The sequence below is a fragment of the Mirounga leonina genome, unplaced genomic scaffold (assembly GCF_011800145.1).
Source record: "Mirounga leonina isolate KUSES-001 unplaced genomic scaffold, KU_Mleo_1.0 Mir_94, whole genome shotgun sequence".
Classification (NCBI taxonomy): Eukaryota; Metazoa; Chordata; class Mammalia; order Carnivora; family Phocidae; genus Mirounga; species Mirounga leonina.
Genome location: NW_023270855.1, coordinates 719616 through 732893, shown reverse-complemented (window position 1 = coordinate 732893; position 13278 = coordinate 719616). Strand labels below are relative to the sequence as shown.

Genomic DNA, 13278 nt, shown 5'->3' with positions numbered 1-13278 from the left:
CATTTAACTGTGGGTCTGTTTCTACATTTCTTTATCCCATTGACCATTTGTCTCCTTTCACCACATTGTTTTCAATACTGAAGCTTTATAGTAAATTTTAGACTGGTGGAGTAAGTCCTCGGGTTTTGTTTAGGTCCTTTACATTTCCATATAATGCATCTTGTCAATTTCTACCAGAAAAAAATCCTGTTGAGATTTTTTTCTAAATTTTTTATTGTTATGTTAATCACCATACATTACATCATTAGTTTTAGATGTAGTGTTCCATGATTCATTGTTTGTGCATAACACCCAGTGCTCCATGCAGAACGTGCCCTCTTTAATACCCACCACCAGACTAACCCATCCTTCCACCCCCCTCCCCTCTAGAACCCTCAGTTTGTTTTTCAGAGTCCATTGTCTCTCATGGTTTGTCTCCCCCTCCGATTTCCCCCTCTTAATTCTTCCCCTCCAGCTATCTTCTTTTTCTTTTTTTTCTTAACTTATATTACATTATTTGTTTCAGAGGTACAGATCTGAGATTCAACAGTCTTGCACAATTCACAGCGCTTACCAGAGCACATACCCTCCCCAGTGTCTATCACCCAGTCACCCCATCCCTCCCACCCCACCCACCACTCCAGCAACCCTGTTTGTTTCCTGAGATTAAGAATTCCTCATATCAGTGAGGTCATATGATACATGTCTTTCTCTATTTGACTTATTTCGCTCAGCATAATACCCTCCACTTCCAGCCATGTCATTGCAAATGGCAAGATCTCATTCCTTTTGATGGCTGCATAATATTCCCTTTTTTTTTTTTTAAAGATTTTATTTATTTATTTGAGAGAGAGAGAATGAGAGAGAACACATGAGAGGGCGGAGGGTCAGAGGGAGAAGCAGACTCCCTGCCGAGCAGGGAGCCCGATGTAGGACTCGATCCAGGGACTCCAGGATCATGACCTGAGCCGAAGGCAGTCGCTTAACCAACTGAGCCACCCAGGCGCCCTGCATAATATTCCATTGTATATATATACCACTTCTTCTTTATCCATTCATCTGTCGATGGACATCTTGGCTCTTTCCACAGTTTGGCTACTGTGGACATTGTTGCTGTAAACATCGGGATGCACGTACCCCTTTGCATCCCTACATTTGTATTTTTGGGGTAAATACCCAGTAGTGCAATTGCTGGATTGTATGGTAGCTCTATTTTCAACTTTTTGAGGAACCTCCATACTGTTTTCCAGAGTGGCTGCACCAGCTTGCATTCCCACCAACAGTGTAGCAGGCTTCCCCTTTCTCCGCATCCCTGCCAACATCTGTCATTTCCTGACTTGTTAATTTTAGCCATTCTGACTGGTGTGAGGTAGTATCTCATTGAGGTTTTGATTTGGATTTCCCTGATGCCGAGCGATGTTGAGCACTTTTTCATGTGTCTGTTGGCCATTTGGATGTCTTCTTTGGAAAAATGTCTGTTCATGTCTTCTGCCCATTTCTTGATTGGATCATTTGTTCTTTGGGTGTTGAGTTTGATAAGTTCTTTATAGATTTTGGATACTAGCCCTTTATCTGATATGTCATTTGCAAATATCTTCTCCCATTCTGTCGGTTGTCTTTTGGTTTTGTTGACTGTTTCCTTTGCTTTGCAAAAGCTTTTTATCTTGATGAAGTCCCAATAATTCATTTTTGCCCTTGCTTCCCTTGCCTTTGGCGATGTTTCTAGGAAGAAGTTGCTCTAGCTGAGGTCGAAGACGTTGCTGCCTGTGGTCTCCTTTAGGATTTTGATGGACTCCTGTCTCACATTGAGGTCTTTCATCCATTTGGAGTCTATTTTTGTGTGTGGTGTAAGGAAATGGTCCAGTTTCATTCTTCTGCATGTGGCTGTCCAATTTTCCCAACATCATTTGTTGAAGAGACGGTCTTTTTTCCATTGGACATTCTTTCCTGCTTTGTCAAAGATGAGTTGACCATAGAGTTGAGGGTCCATTTCTGGGCTCTCTATTCTGTTCCATTGATCTATGTGTCTGTTTTTGTGCCAGTACCATACTGTCTTGATGATGACAGCTTTGTAATAGAGCTGGAAGTCCGGAATTGTGATGCCACCAGCTTTGCTTTTCTTTTTCAACATTCCTCTGGCTATGTGGGGTCTTTTCTGGTTCCATACAAATTTTAGGATTATTTGTTCCATTTCTTTGAAAAAAGTGGATGGTATTTTGATGGGGATTGCATTGAATGTGTAGATTGCTCTAGGTAGCATTGACATCTTCACAATATTTGTTCTTCCAATCCATGAGCATGGAACGTTTCTCCATTTCTTTGTGTCTTCCTCAATTTCTTTCGTGAGTGTTTTATAGTTTTCTGAGTATAGATCCTTTGCCTCTTTGGTTAGATTTATTCCTAGGGATCTTATGGTTTGGGGTGCAATTGTAAATGGGATGGACTCCTTAATTTCTCTTTCTTCTTTCTTGTTGTTGGTGTATAGGAATGCCACTGATTTCTGTGCATTGATTTTATATCCTGCCACTTGACTGAATTCTTGTATGAGTTCTAGCAGTTTTGGGGTGGAGTCTTTGGGGTTTTCCACATAGAGTATCATATCATCTGCAAAGAGTGAGAGTTTGACTTCTTCTTTGCCGATTTGGATGCCTTTGATTTCTTTTTGATTGCTGTGGCTAGGACTTCTAATACTATGTTGAATAGCAGTGTGATAGTGGACATCCCTGCCATGTTCCCGACCTTAGGGGGAAAGCTCTCAGTTTTTCCCCATTGAGAATGATATTTGCTGTAGGTTTTTCATAGATGGCTTTTATGATATTGAGGTATGTACCCTCTATCCATATACTCTGAAGAATTTTGATCAAGAAAGGATGCTGTACTTTGACAAATGCTTTTTCTGCATCTATTGAGAGGATCGTATTTTTTTTTTTTTTTTTACTTTTCATTTAAAAATATTTATTAAAATAAAGATTAAACCTGAAAAAATGAATTACCAGAATGCAGCCCTTTGCATAGTACTTCAAGAATCAGAAAAGAAGAAAAGAAAAGAAAAGGGGAGGGAAAAGAGAGGGGAAGGGAGGCATAAGATTGTATTGTATCACGTTGATTGATTTGCAGATGTTGAACCAACCTTGCAGCCCAGGGATAAATCCCACTTGGTCGTGGTGAATAATCCTTTTAATGTACTGTTGGTGAGAATTTTTGCATCCATGTTCATCAGGGATATTGGTCTGTAATTCTCCTTTTTGATGGGGTCTTTGTCTGGTTTTGGGATCAAGGTAATGGTGGCCTCATAAAACGAGTGTATTCCGTTGCTTTGGGATGGAATGTTCTGACTATGTCTGTGAAGTCCATTTGGTCCAGTGTGTCATTTAAAGTCTTTATTTCCTTGTTGATCTTTTGCTTAGATGATCTGTCCATTTCAGTGAGGGGGGTGTTAAAGTCCCCCACTATTATTGTATTGTTGTCAATGTGTTTCTTTGCTTTTGTTATTAATTGCCTTATATAATTGGCTGCTCCCATGTTAGGGGCATAGATATTTACAATTGTTAGATCTTCTTGTTGGATAGACCCTTTAAGTAGGATATAGTGTCCCTCATCTCTTATTACAGTCTTTAGTTTAAAATCTAATTTGTCTGATATAAGGATTGCCACCCCAGCTTTCTTTTGGTGTCCATTAGCATGGTAAATGGTTTTCCACCCCCTCACTTTCAATCTGGGGGTGTCTGGGTCTAAAATGAGTCTCTTGCAGACAGCATATCGATGGGTCTTCTTTTTTAATCCAATCTGATAGCCTTTGTCTTTTGATTGGGGCATTTAGCCCATTTACATTCAGGGTAACTATTGAAAGATATGAATTTAATTCCATTGTATTGCCTGTAAGGTGACTGTTACTGTATATTGTCTGTGTTCCTTTCAGGCTCTCTCTTTGCTTAGAGGACCCCTTTCAATATTTCTTGTAGGACTGGTTTCGTGTTTGCAGATTCCTTTAGGTTTTGTTTGTCCTGGAAGCTTTTTATCTCTCCTTCTATTTTCAATGACAGTCTAGCTGGATAGAGTATTCGGCTGCATATTTTTCTCATTTAGTGCTCTGAATATATCCTGCCAGTCCTTCCTGGCCCACCAGGTCTCTGTGGATAGGTCTGTTGCCAATCTAATGTTTCTACCATTGTAGGTTACAGGTCTCTTGTCCTGAGCTGCTTTCAGGATTTTCTCTTTGTCTCTGAGACTTGTAAGTTTTACTATTAGATGTCGGGGTGTTGACCTATTTTTATTGATTTTGAGAGGGGTTCTCTGTGCTTCCTGGATTTTGATGCCTGTTTCCTTCCCCAAATTAGGGAAATTCTCTGCTATCATTTGCTCCAATACACCTTCTGCCCCTCTCTCTTTTTCTTCTTCTTCTGGGATCCCAATTATTCTAATGTTGTTTTGTCTTATGGTATCACTTATCTCTCGAATTCTGCCCTCGTGATCCAGTAGTTGTTTATCTCTCTTTTCCTCAGCTTCTTTTTTTCCCATCATTTGGTCTTCTATATCACTGATTCTCTCTTCTGCCTCATTTATCCTAGCAGTTAGTGCCCCCATATTTGATTGCACCTCATTAATAGCCTTTTTGATTTCGACTTGGTTAGATTTTAGTTCTTTTATTTCTCCAGAAAGGGTTTCTCTAATAACTTCCATGCTTTTTTCAATCCCAGCTAGTATCTTTAAAGTGATGATTCTGAACTCTAGATCCGACATCGTACTAATGTCCGTATTGAGTAGGTCCCTGGCAATCGGTACTACCTCTTGTTCTTTTGTTGAGGTGATTTTTTCCGTCTTGTCATTTTGTCCAGAGGAGAACAGATTAATGAGAGAACAAAATGCTAACAGGGTAACAACATCCCCAGAAAATATACTTTAAACAAATCAGAAAAGACCTTCCAGAAAGTGGTCGCTTTTCTGTTCAGAGAGTTGTCGCTATTCTTTTCTTCGATCTCCTGTTGAGTTTGTAGGTGTTCAGAATGGTTTGATCCCTATCCAGCTGAATTCCTGAGACCAGACGAAATCCAGGTCTCCTACTCCTCCACCATCTTGCTCCGCCCCCTCTCCCTGTTGAGGTTTTTATCGGAATTATATTGATTATATAGACCAGTTTAGAAGAACTGACCATCTTAACAATATTGAGTTTTCCAGTGTGTGAACTTCATAGATCTTTCCATTTATCTATTTGTTCTTTAGTTTCTCTCCGCAAGATTTTATCATTTTGCTCTAGAGGTCTCTTGTGTGTTTTGCTAAATTTGTCTCTAAATATTTCATGTTTTTAAGCTATTATAAAATGGTATTTTAAATTTAAAAATTTTCAATGTTTAGTTGGTAGTATATAGAAATACAAATGATTTTTGTATGTTGACCTTACTGTAGATTCTTGGGGTTAACGTCTGCATATAAAGTCAGTTTTGTTCTTCTTTCCAGTCTGTCTGACTTTTATTTCTTTCTCTTGCATTGTTGCACTGGTTAAGTCCTCCAGTACAACGTTGAATAGAAATTGCTTGAGAGTGGGCATCCTCATCTTGCTCCTACCTGAGAGGTGAAACATTCAGTTTTTCATCATTACTAGGATGTAAGCTGTAGATTTTTTTTTTTTTTTTTTTTACCAATGCCTTTTAACAGGTTGGGAAAGTTTTCTTTTATTCTTAATCTGCTGAGGACTAAATTAAAATTAAAATCCTCAAATGATATTAAATTTGTCAAATTCTTTCCCCATATCTATTGGTTAATGATTAAATTGTTTTCTTCATTATTTGGTTAATATGATTAACTACATTGATTGATTTTTGCATATTGAACCAAATTTGTATTTGGGGGACAAACCCCAGTTGGTCATGATCAATTATACTTTTTAATGGCCCTGTCTCCAAATACATTACATTCTGAGGCACTGGGGCTTAGGACTTTAACATGTGAATTTGGTGCAGGGACATAATTTAGCACATAACATAGAGTTATTCAGATTTTCATGTGTGTGACTTAGTAAACTGTCTTTCAAGGAATATTTCATTTAAGCTGTCAACTTTATTGGCATAGGGTGTTAGTATTCTGTTATTGTCCTTTTATTGTCTAAAGGATCTGTAGTGATGTTCCTTCTTTCATTCCTGACATTGACAATTTGTGTTTTGGATCTCACTCTCAATATAGGTTTTGTTAGCAATTGGTCGTGACTCCTGCACAAGGAAAATAGGTTTGGAGAAGATCGGTGTCAAAATCAATGAGAAGTAAGTACATGTGGGATCATTGCACTGTTGCTGCACAAAGCAAAATGTTTCTACAGATCACCTCTTGGAAATTCTCAGTTAATTACTAAGATGCAAAATTTTAATGCTGTAAGTTTATTTCACAAGAAGTACTGTGCCAGCTCTGTATTAATCAGTTTTTTTCATTAATGAATCAGTAACTCTTTAGTGTGTGCCTTAAAGAACTGATACATTAAACAGTGATTTTAAAAAATAAACTGTGGAAATGTCCTCACCCACTTTCTGATTTAGAGTTAATTTTTATGTTGTTGGTCAGGCAAGGAGAAAAATTTCAAAGCTCTAAGTGTGACTCTGGGGGACATCTGGACCTATCCTTGGCATCCAAAAAATGAGTATGGTTTCACCAACCAGAAAGGTGGTTTTTTTGGAGCTAGAGAAACCCTTATGATTCGAGCCATTGATCTTATAGACATTGATGACCTGAGGTGCCTCTCTTCTTAGAGGGAGGTCTTTGCTCTATGTATTTAGTCATTTTCTCTTGGAAAAGTTGGTGTTAGTAATCCAGTAGTACAGAATGAGTCATAATGTATTTGTTTCCTTTCCAAAATCCAATAGGAGTGGCAAAATACCAGTAAATGATGTGGAACAGACCAATGTGCCCTATGTTTATGCTGTCGGGGATATTCTGGAGGGTAAACTTGAGCTCACACCAGTTGCCATACAGGCAGGCAAGCTGCTGGCTCGCAGACTTTTTGCTGGCCATTTGGAAAAGGTGAGTTTCCTGCTTTTGAGATGATATCTAGATCAAAATTGTGATTAAAAAAATCATTACAAAGAATACTTGTGTACTTGTTTTGCAAGTAAAGGGTTCATCACAGATAAATTAGTATTTAGTAATAATTTTCAACAAATATCGTTTGAGTGTCTCCTGTGTGCAGGATGTCATGCTAGGTGATATACAAAGGATTGGCATGGTTCCAGTCCCAAGGGGCTTCCCAGGAGAGTGGAGGATCATGAGTAATGTAAGACAAGGGGCAGTTAGTTGTAACTTATTGGGCTGGTAAAGGCATCCCAGATGGGCAGTCACTGGCCCTGGCTTCATGCCTGCTGGTGTGTGAACCTGGTGAGGTTGTTTCAAGTCTCTGTGCCTCAGTTTTACCTCTGCCAAGTGTGAAGGTGATGATTTCTACCATCTCTTGCACTTTTCATTGTCTTCAATCAAAGATGTGGGACAGGCTTTGTAGGATGAGTAATTCAAAACTGAGGTAGCACAGGGCTTTTCTGGTAAGTAGATAATGCAGATGCAAGCACCAAGCTCAGCAGGACTGTGAGTAGTCTGTTAGAGTTCCCACCTGGGGATGTCATGCTCTACTCCATGAGAGCACTGTGGACGTGTGGAAGTGTAGGCAGATGAAGGGCCTGGGTAGGGGTGAGGAAAGCTAAATGTTTTGTCCTACACAAAGAATTGTCCCTTCTATAATACTTAGAGCATTCGGGGTGTGTGCGGGCAGAACACTTGGGGATAGAGGAATACAACTGGGAATGAGGCTAGAAAATTCATTTGGTGCCAGCTCATCAAAAATCTTTTATGCCACAATAAAGAATTGGAATGGACTTCTCTAGGCAGTGGGAACTGTTGAAGACCTTTACATCCTCCATCTTTCTGTTTAGAAAGATGTCAAACCACAGGAAGAATAGGAATAATCATCCATATTACCCTTCTATCTACATTCCCCAGTTATTAATATTTTGCCATTTGGCTCTCTCTCCTTTTCTGAATATGTATGTATACAGTGCGCGCATTTTTTTTCCAGAGCTTTTTGAGGTAAGTGGCAGGTCAATGACATTGGCCCCTATATACTTCAACATGCATCTCCTGAGAACAAGCATCTTCTTCCATAACCACAGTTTCATTATTCTATCTAAGAGATTGGACAAAAATGTGATACTGTTCAGATTTCCATTAAGTGTATGCACATGCATGTGTTTGATTCATGTGGTATGTTTAGCTCTTCTGACTCTTAAGTCTCTTTTAATCTGAAATGGTCCCCCTGTCTTTATTTACCTGCTTGTTTTGTTTTTCGTGACTTTGATTTTTGATGAGTCCAGACTACTTTCCTTGTAGAATGTCTCCTATTCTGAATTTCTCTGATTGTTTTGCATGATTAGGGTCAGATGAAATGTTTTGAGTATGTCTTCTTCACAAAGGATGCTGTGTTCTGCTTATTATATCACCCCAGGTGCCTCGTGGGGTCATGAAGGAAGACCTTGAACATATGGAGGCATTGCTGGATGGGGGCAACGAGGATGCAGCTCTGCTGGCCTCAGTGGTTGGGGCCCAGGATGCTGAACATTACAGTGTGGCAATGCAGTTAGCATTTCGGGGTGTATGGAGGCAGAGTAGTTGCCAAATGCTTTAAGAAGTTAAGGTGGCCGTCGGGTGGAGAGATCTGAAGATGCAGCAGTGTGTTTAGGGTATGAAGAAAGAAAGAGCTTAAAGGTACAGGACTAGAAGGAAGGCAAGAAGGGCAAGATTAAGTCAAGTTCAGGTGGAGGGGATGGTTTAAGATGTGGAGAAAGTGTTTTAGATGAAAGGGAGGAGCATTGAGGAATTTCCTGTTGATTATTCTTAATTGATAGGAAATGGGAGATAGAGGCATCCTTTGAGAATGAGGCTTTCCCTGTAAGCCATGGGACCCAGGGTCAGCTGCTGGTCAATACAGCTGACCCTTGAACATCGTGGGTTTGAACTGTGGGTCCACTTACGTGTGGATTCTTTTCAGTAAACATGATAGAGTGCTGTAAATGTATTCTCTCTTATGATTTTCTTAGTAACATTTTCTTTTCTCTAGCTTACTTTATTATGAGAATATAATATACAATATATATAACATAAAAATATGTGTTAATCAACTGTTTACAATATTGGTAAGGCTTCTAGTCAAAGGTAGGCTATTAAGTTTTTTGGGGGGGAGGGGTTCAAAAGTTATATGTGGATTTTTGACTGCATGGGGGGTCAGCACTCCAACCCCCACATTGTTTAAGGGTCAGCTGTAAATGGATTGATGTGTATTTGCGGGCCTAGCAGAAGTCAGAAAATACTAAGATTATCTCTATGGTTACGTGTTTTTTTTTTCTAGCCATGTTGGAAAAAAGAAAAAAATGCTTGGCTCACCCATGATTTGCAGGTTCGCAAGTGTGAAGTGGTATTAGAGCATCTAAGTTAAAGATTCTAGGCTGATGTACATTATACATAATCCACCTCATTGATGTGGGGATACCTGGCGGTGCTTTGATTTGTTTTTACTTACGCACACTAGGCAGACTGAGGGGTTTTTTACAAGGATCCTGTGCATTAGTAAGTTGAAACACTAACTTAGAACAAGCTCCATGCTAGGGCTGGGCCACACTGCATTTGTTTTTTTTTTTGTTGTTGTTGTTGTTTTTTTTAAGATTTTATTTGAGAGAGAGAATGAGAGAGAGAGAGAGCACATGAGAGGGGGGAGGGTCAGAGGGAGAAGCAGACTCCCTGCCGAGCAGGGAGCCCGATGCGGGACTCGATCCAGGGACTCCGGGATCATGACCTGAGCCGAAGGCAGTCGCTTAACCAACTGAGCCACCCAGGCGCCCCTTGGGCCACACTGCATTTGGAGCTAGAACTGGGGCTGGGGTCACAGCTGCTCTGGGGCCCCGGCACACAGGTGGGGGTCTCACAGGGGCTCTTCCAGTAGCCTTACTTGGCTATAGCTCCACAGGTGAATTTCTTCCTGTCCCACTACCACTGGGGGATTCTTCCTTTGCTTCTAGCTCATCTTCCTGCAAAAGAAAGAATTTGATTGACGTAGCTCATCTTTTTCTACATAGATTTCTGGCCAGCTTACACATTAGCTTTCTTTGGGTTAGAGGTCACCCTTGACCTAATCACCTACAACCTGTTGGCAGGGTTGGGGGGACATGTAGTGCTATGGGCAGTGTCGTCCCTTGAGGGGCTACTGATGGGCAGGCCTGGTGACCTTCATCTCTGGTTGTACCCTCCACCCTTTCTCTGCTCCTGCACACTGCTCTCTCTCCAGGCACGGTTCTAATGGTGCTTGCACCAGTGTGTTCCAGTTCTCCATGCTGTCACAAAGACACTCTCTTCCAGGGAGGAATGCCACTGGCGCTCACATTCTCTTTCCCACAGGCAGCTTCATAGAGCTGCTGGAAGAGGCATGCAGAGCTCAGAGTCTGCAGTCTCCCCGCGATGTCCACTCACGCTCTGCCTCAGTCTCACAAGGGCTCTATGGGGATTCTGTCAGAACCACAGGACTTAGGAGATCCTGGTCCCCATGTTAGCTGCCCCGCTACACTTATGCCATCTCCCCTTGATGGTCCAGGGCATTCACCCATTCCTACACTGTTAAACTGCTCCTCTGCTCATCTCCTCTGTGGCAGTTATGTGAATGGCCAAGGGTGGCCTCAGCTTCCAGTGAAATGGCGTGATTCTTGGTCACCTGGTAGAGGTGCTTCAGGGGGAGCGGGGTCCGGAATCAGGGGGATGGAAATGAAACATTTTAGAGTGCAAGGTTGGGGCTCTGGGAGAGCCGGTCCCATTTGTGGGCCACTGGCCAGGGTGTGGTCTCTGCTCTGGAGTTGGGCTCACCCCCTACTTTGAGTGTAACTACAAATTCCCTGAAGTGGTGAAATGGAAGAATCATTCACACTGAACCAGACTTATTTATTTTCCTCTTAGAAATGTATGTAATGTAGATTTTTGCTGTGAAAGGTGTCACAAAATAAGCGGATGTAATTTGTTTATCTTTCAGTGTGATTATGTTAATGTTCCAACTACGGTGTTTGCTCCTTTGGAATATGGCTGCTGTGGATTGTCTGAAGAGAAAGCTATTGAAGTGTATAAAAAAGAGAATCTCGAGGTAAGATTGTGTTGTACTGTTTACTTTTTCAGAATTTCTCTTTGAATCAGCTGACTTCGCAGTCACTTTTTGTTTTGCAAGTTACTGTAATGATTAGAGTGTAGGAAATCATATTCCTATTTTAGGAAAATCAGAAATTAAGTAATTTAAACCTTATTTCTCTAGCTAATAATAATAATACAGTTGGGGAAAGGGGGACAAAAGATGTATGCATTAGGACTTTCGAGTTATAAGTGACAAATGTCTATTTGAGTAGCTTGTACAAGAAAGCACATGTTATTATAAGACTTTGTGGAATGCAGGAGTATATACATGCAAGGCCTTAGGAAGGGAAGAGAACCAGGAACTGCAACACCGTCTCAACTTATGTGGGCGTGTAACTTGTTCTTGTTTCTGCATGCAGACTTTCTTTGCCTCTGGAATGCACATAGCAGCCAAAATGTGCCCTTTCTTCTACAAACAAGTTTATTCAATAGTTCTGGTCTTAGGAGGACTCACTGTTTCTCAGTCTCAGTTCTGAATTATGGAAGAGGACACCTGATTGGTCTGAGTTGGATCAGCCATCCACCCACTTCCATTCAGCATGGCCGGAGTCAGGTTCCTGTCCCATCAACATGGGGCATCTGTGTTGTGGATGCGCTCAGGGAGGGGAGGGTGGGCAGTTCCCAGGGTTGTCAGCCTGTTGCGGGCTATAAGCTGTCAGATTCCCAAAACAAGGTCCTTGGCATACATTTATTTCCACCTGCCCTTCACCCCTGCCCCATCAAATCATAACAAACTTATAAATATTTTCTTACAGTGTAATTTGATGGGTAGTTTGAGTGGCTTTTTTTCTGCACACCATTCCAACATAGGAGGGATAGGGAGAATTAAAAAGAGTTGGAGGATTATTAGTACTTGATGTTTTCAACAGATTTGTGGATTGTCTGAAGAGAAAGCTATTGAAGCATATCCTCTCCCTTGAAGTCATGTCAGTTAATGGCAATTCGTTGAAATCACAGCGTTAGTTAAATGGCCTGATGACTAACTGAAGCTCTTATTTATATCTCTGATATTGGGAAAATGAGTGATTAAAACTTTATAATGTTATCTTAGATGGTTGTTTTCAATGAGAAATGTATGTTTTAGAGGACATTACTTGATCAATGTTTATAATTAACTCTTTGTAATAATGAGCCATTTTTTTCCTGCAGCAGTGAACTTTTTACTTGAGTCTTGGAAAATTGATGGTAACAATTATGGATTTAACACTTAGTTCTAAAACTTTTGAAATTAACGAGAAATTAAGATAGAAAGGCAGGCACATGAGAGGAAGCATGTAGAAGGTTATACCCCAGACATGGGAATATCTTTATAGAAAAAAAGCTAGGTTTGTGGGGTTACTTTAGGTCTTTTTCCTAAGCTTCACTGCAGATCAACTAACCATTTCCTATATATTTATGTAGTGATTTGTTTGTTGTGTTTGACAGGACCAGAAATTTGATGTATTATTTTTTTTAATTCCTATTATGAAGAGATTTGAGGAAGCCTCTCAAAAATACATATATAATATTTTTTCAAAGAGAAAATCAAAGTGAAAAGAAAATGAGGGTAGGAAAAATTAGGATGGTGTTAGAAGAAGGCAAATTTGTCAGTTCACAGAATTCATGCCATAAAGTCACATAGATTGGCTTTACAATTAACCTAAAAATCTTGGGTGCCTGGGTGGCTCAGTTGGTTGAGCGACTGCCTTCGGTTCAGGTCATGATCCTGGAGTCCCTGGATCGAGTCCCGGGATCGAGTCCCACATCGGGCTCCCTGCTCAGTGGGGGGTCTGCTTCTCCCTCTGCCCTCTTCCCTCTCGTGCTCTCTGTCTCTCATTCTCTCTCTCTCAAATAAATAAATAAATAAATAAATAAATAAAAAACCTAAAAATCTACCTCCTACTATCTGACTAAAAGAGGGAGAATTGACAAGAGATTTCTCAAGTTTTTACAAAAGGGGCATTGAGATACGGTGAATAATGGCCTTAAAATATCCCCTTGGTAAATACAGTAGTGGATTTTATAGAACTGTTTCTTATTAGATCCTGAAATGCAGTCCCGTGGCCTAATGCCACAGTGCAGTATAATAATAATAATAATAATAATAATAATAATAATAATAATAATAAT

The 13278-nt window shown here is 40.4% G+C and overlaps 1 protein-coding gene across 2 annotated transcripts in view; it reads left to right on the top strand.

The window, feature by feature from the left end:
* Positions 1-13278, top strand: part of TXNRD3 (thioredoxin reductase 3) — a 62007-nt gene that overhangs the window by 31864 nt on the left and 16865 nt on the right. For both annotated transcript variants that reach the window (XM_034996505.1, XM_034996503.1), the window contains 3 exons: positions 6157-6233; positions 6828-6984; positions 11018-11125. In XM_034996505.1, the coding sequence (XP_034852396.1) occupies positions 6157-6233; positions 6828-6984; positions 11018-11125 (342 nt within the window). The remainder of the gene's footprint in view (positions 1-6156; positions 6234-6827; positions 6985-11017; positions 11126-13278) is intronic.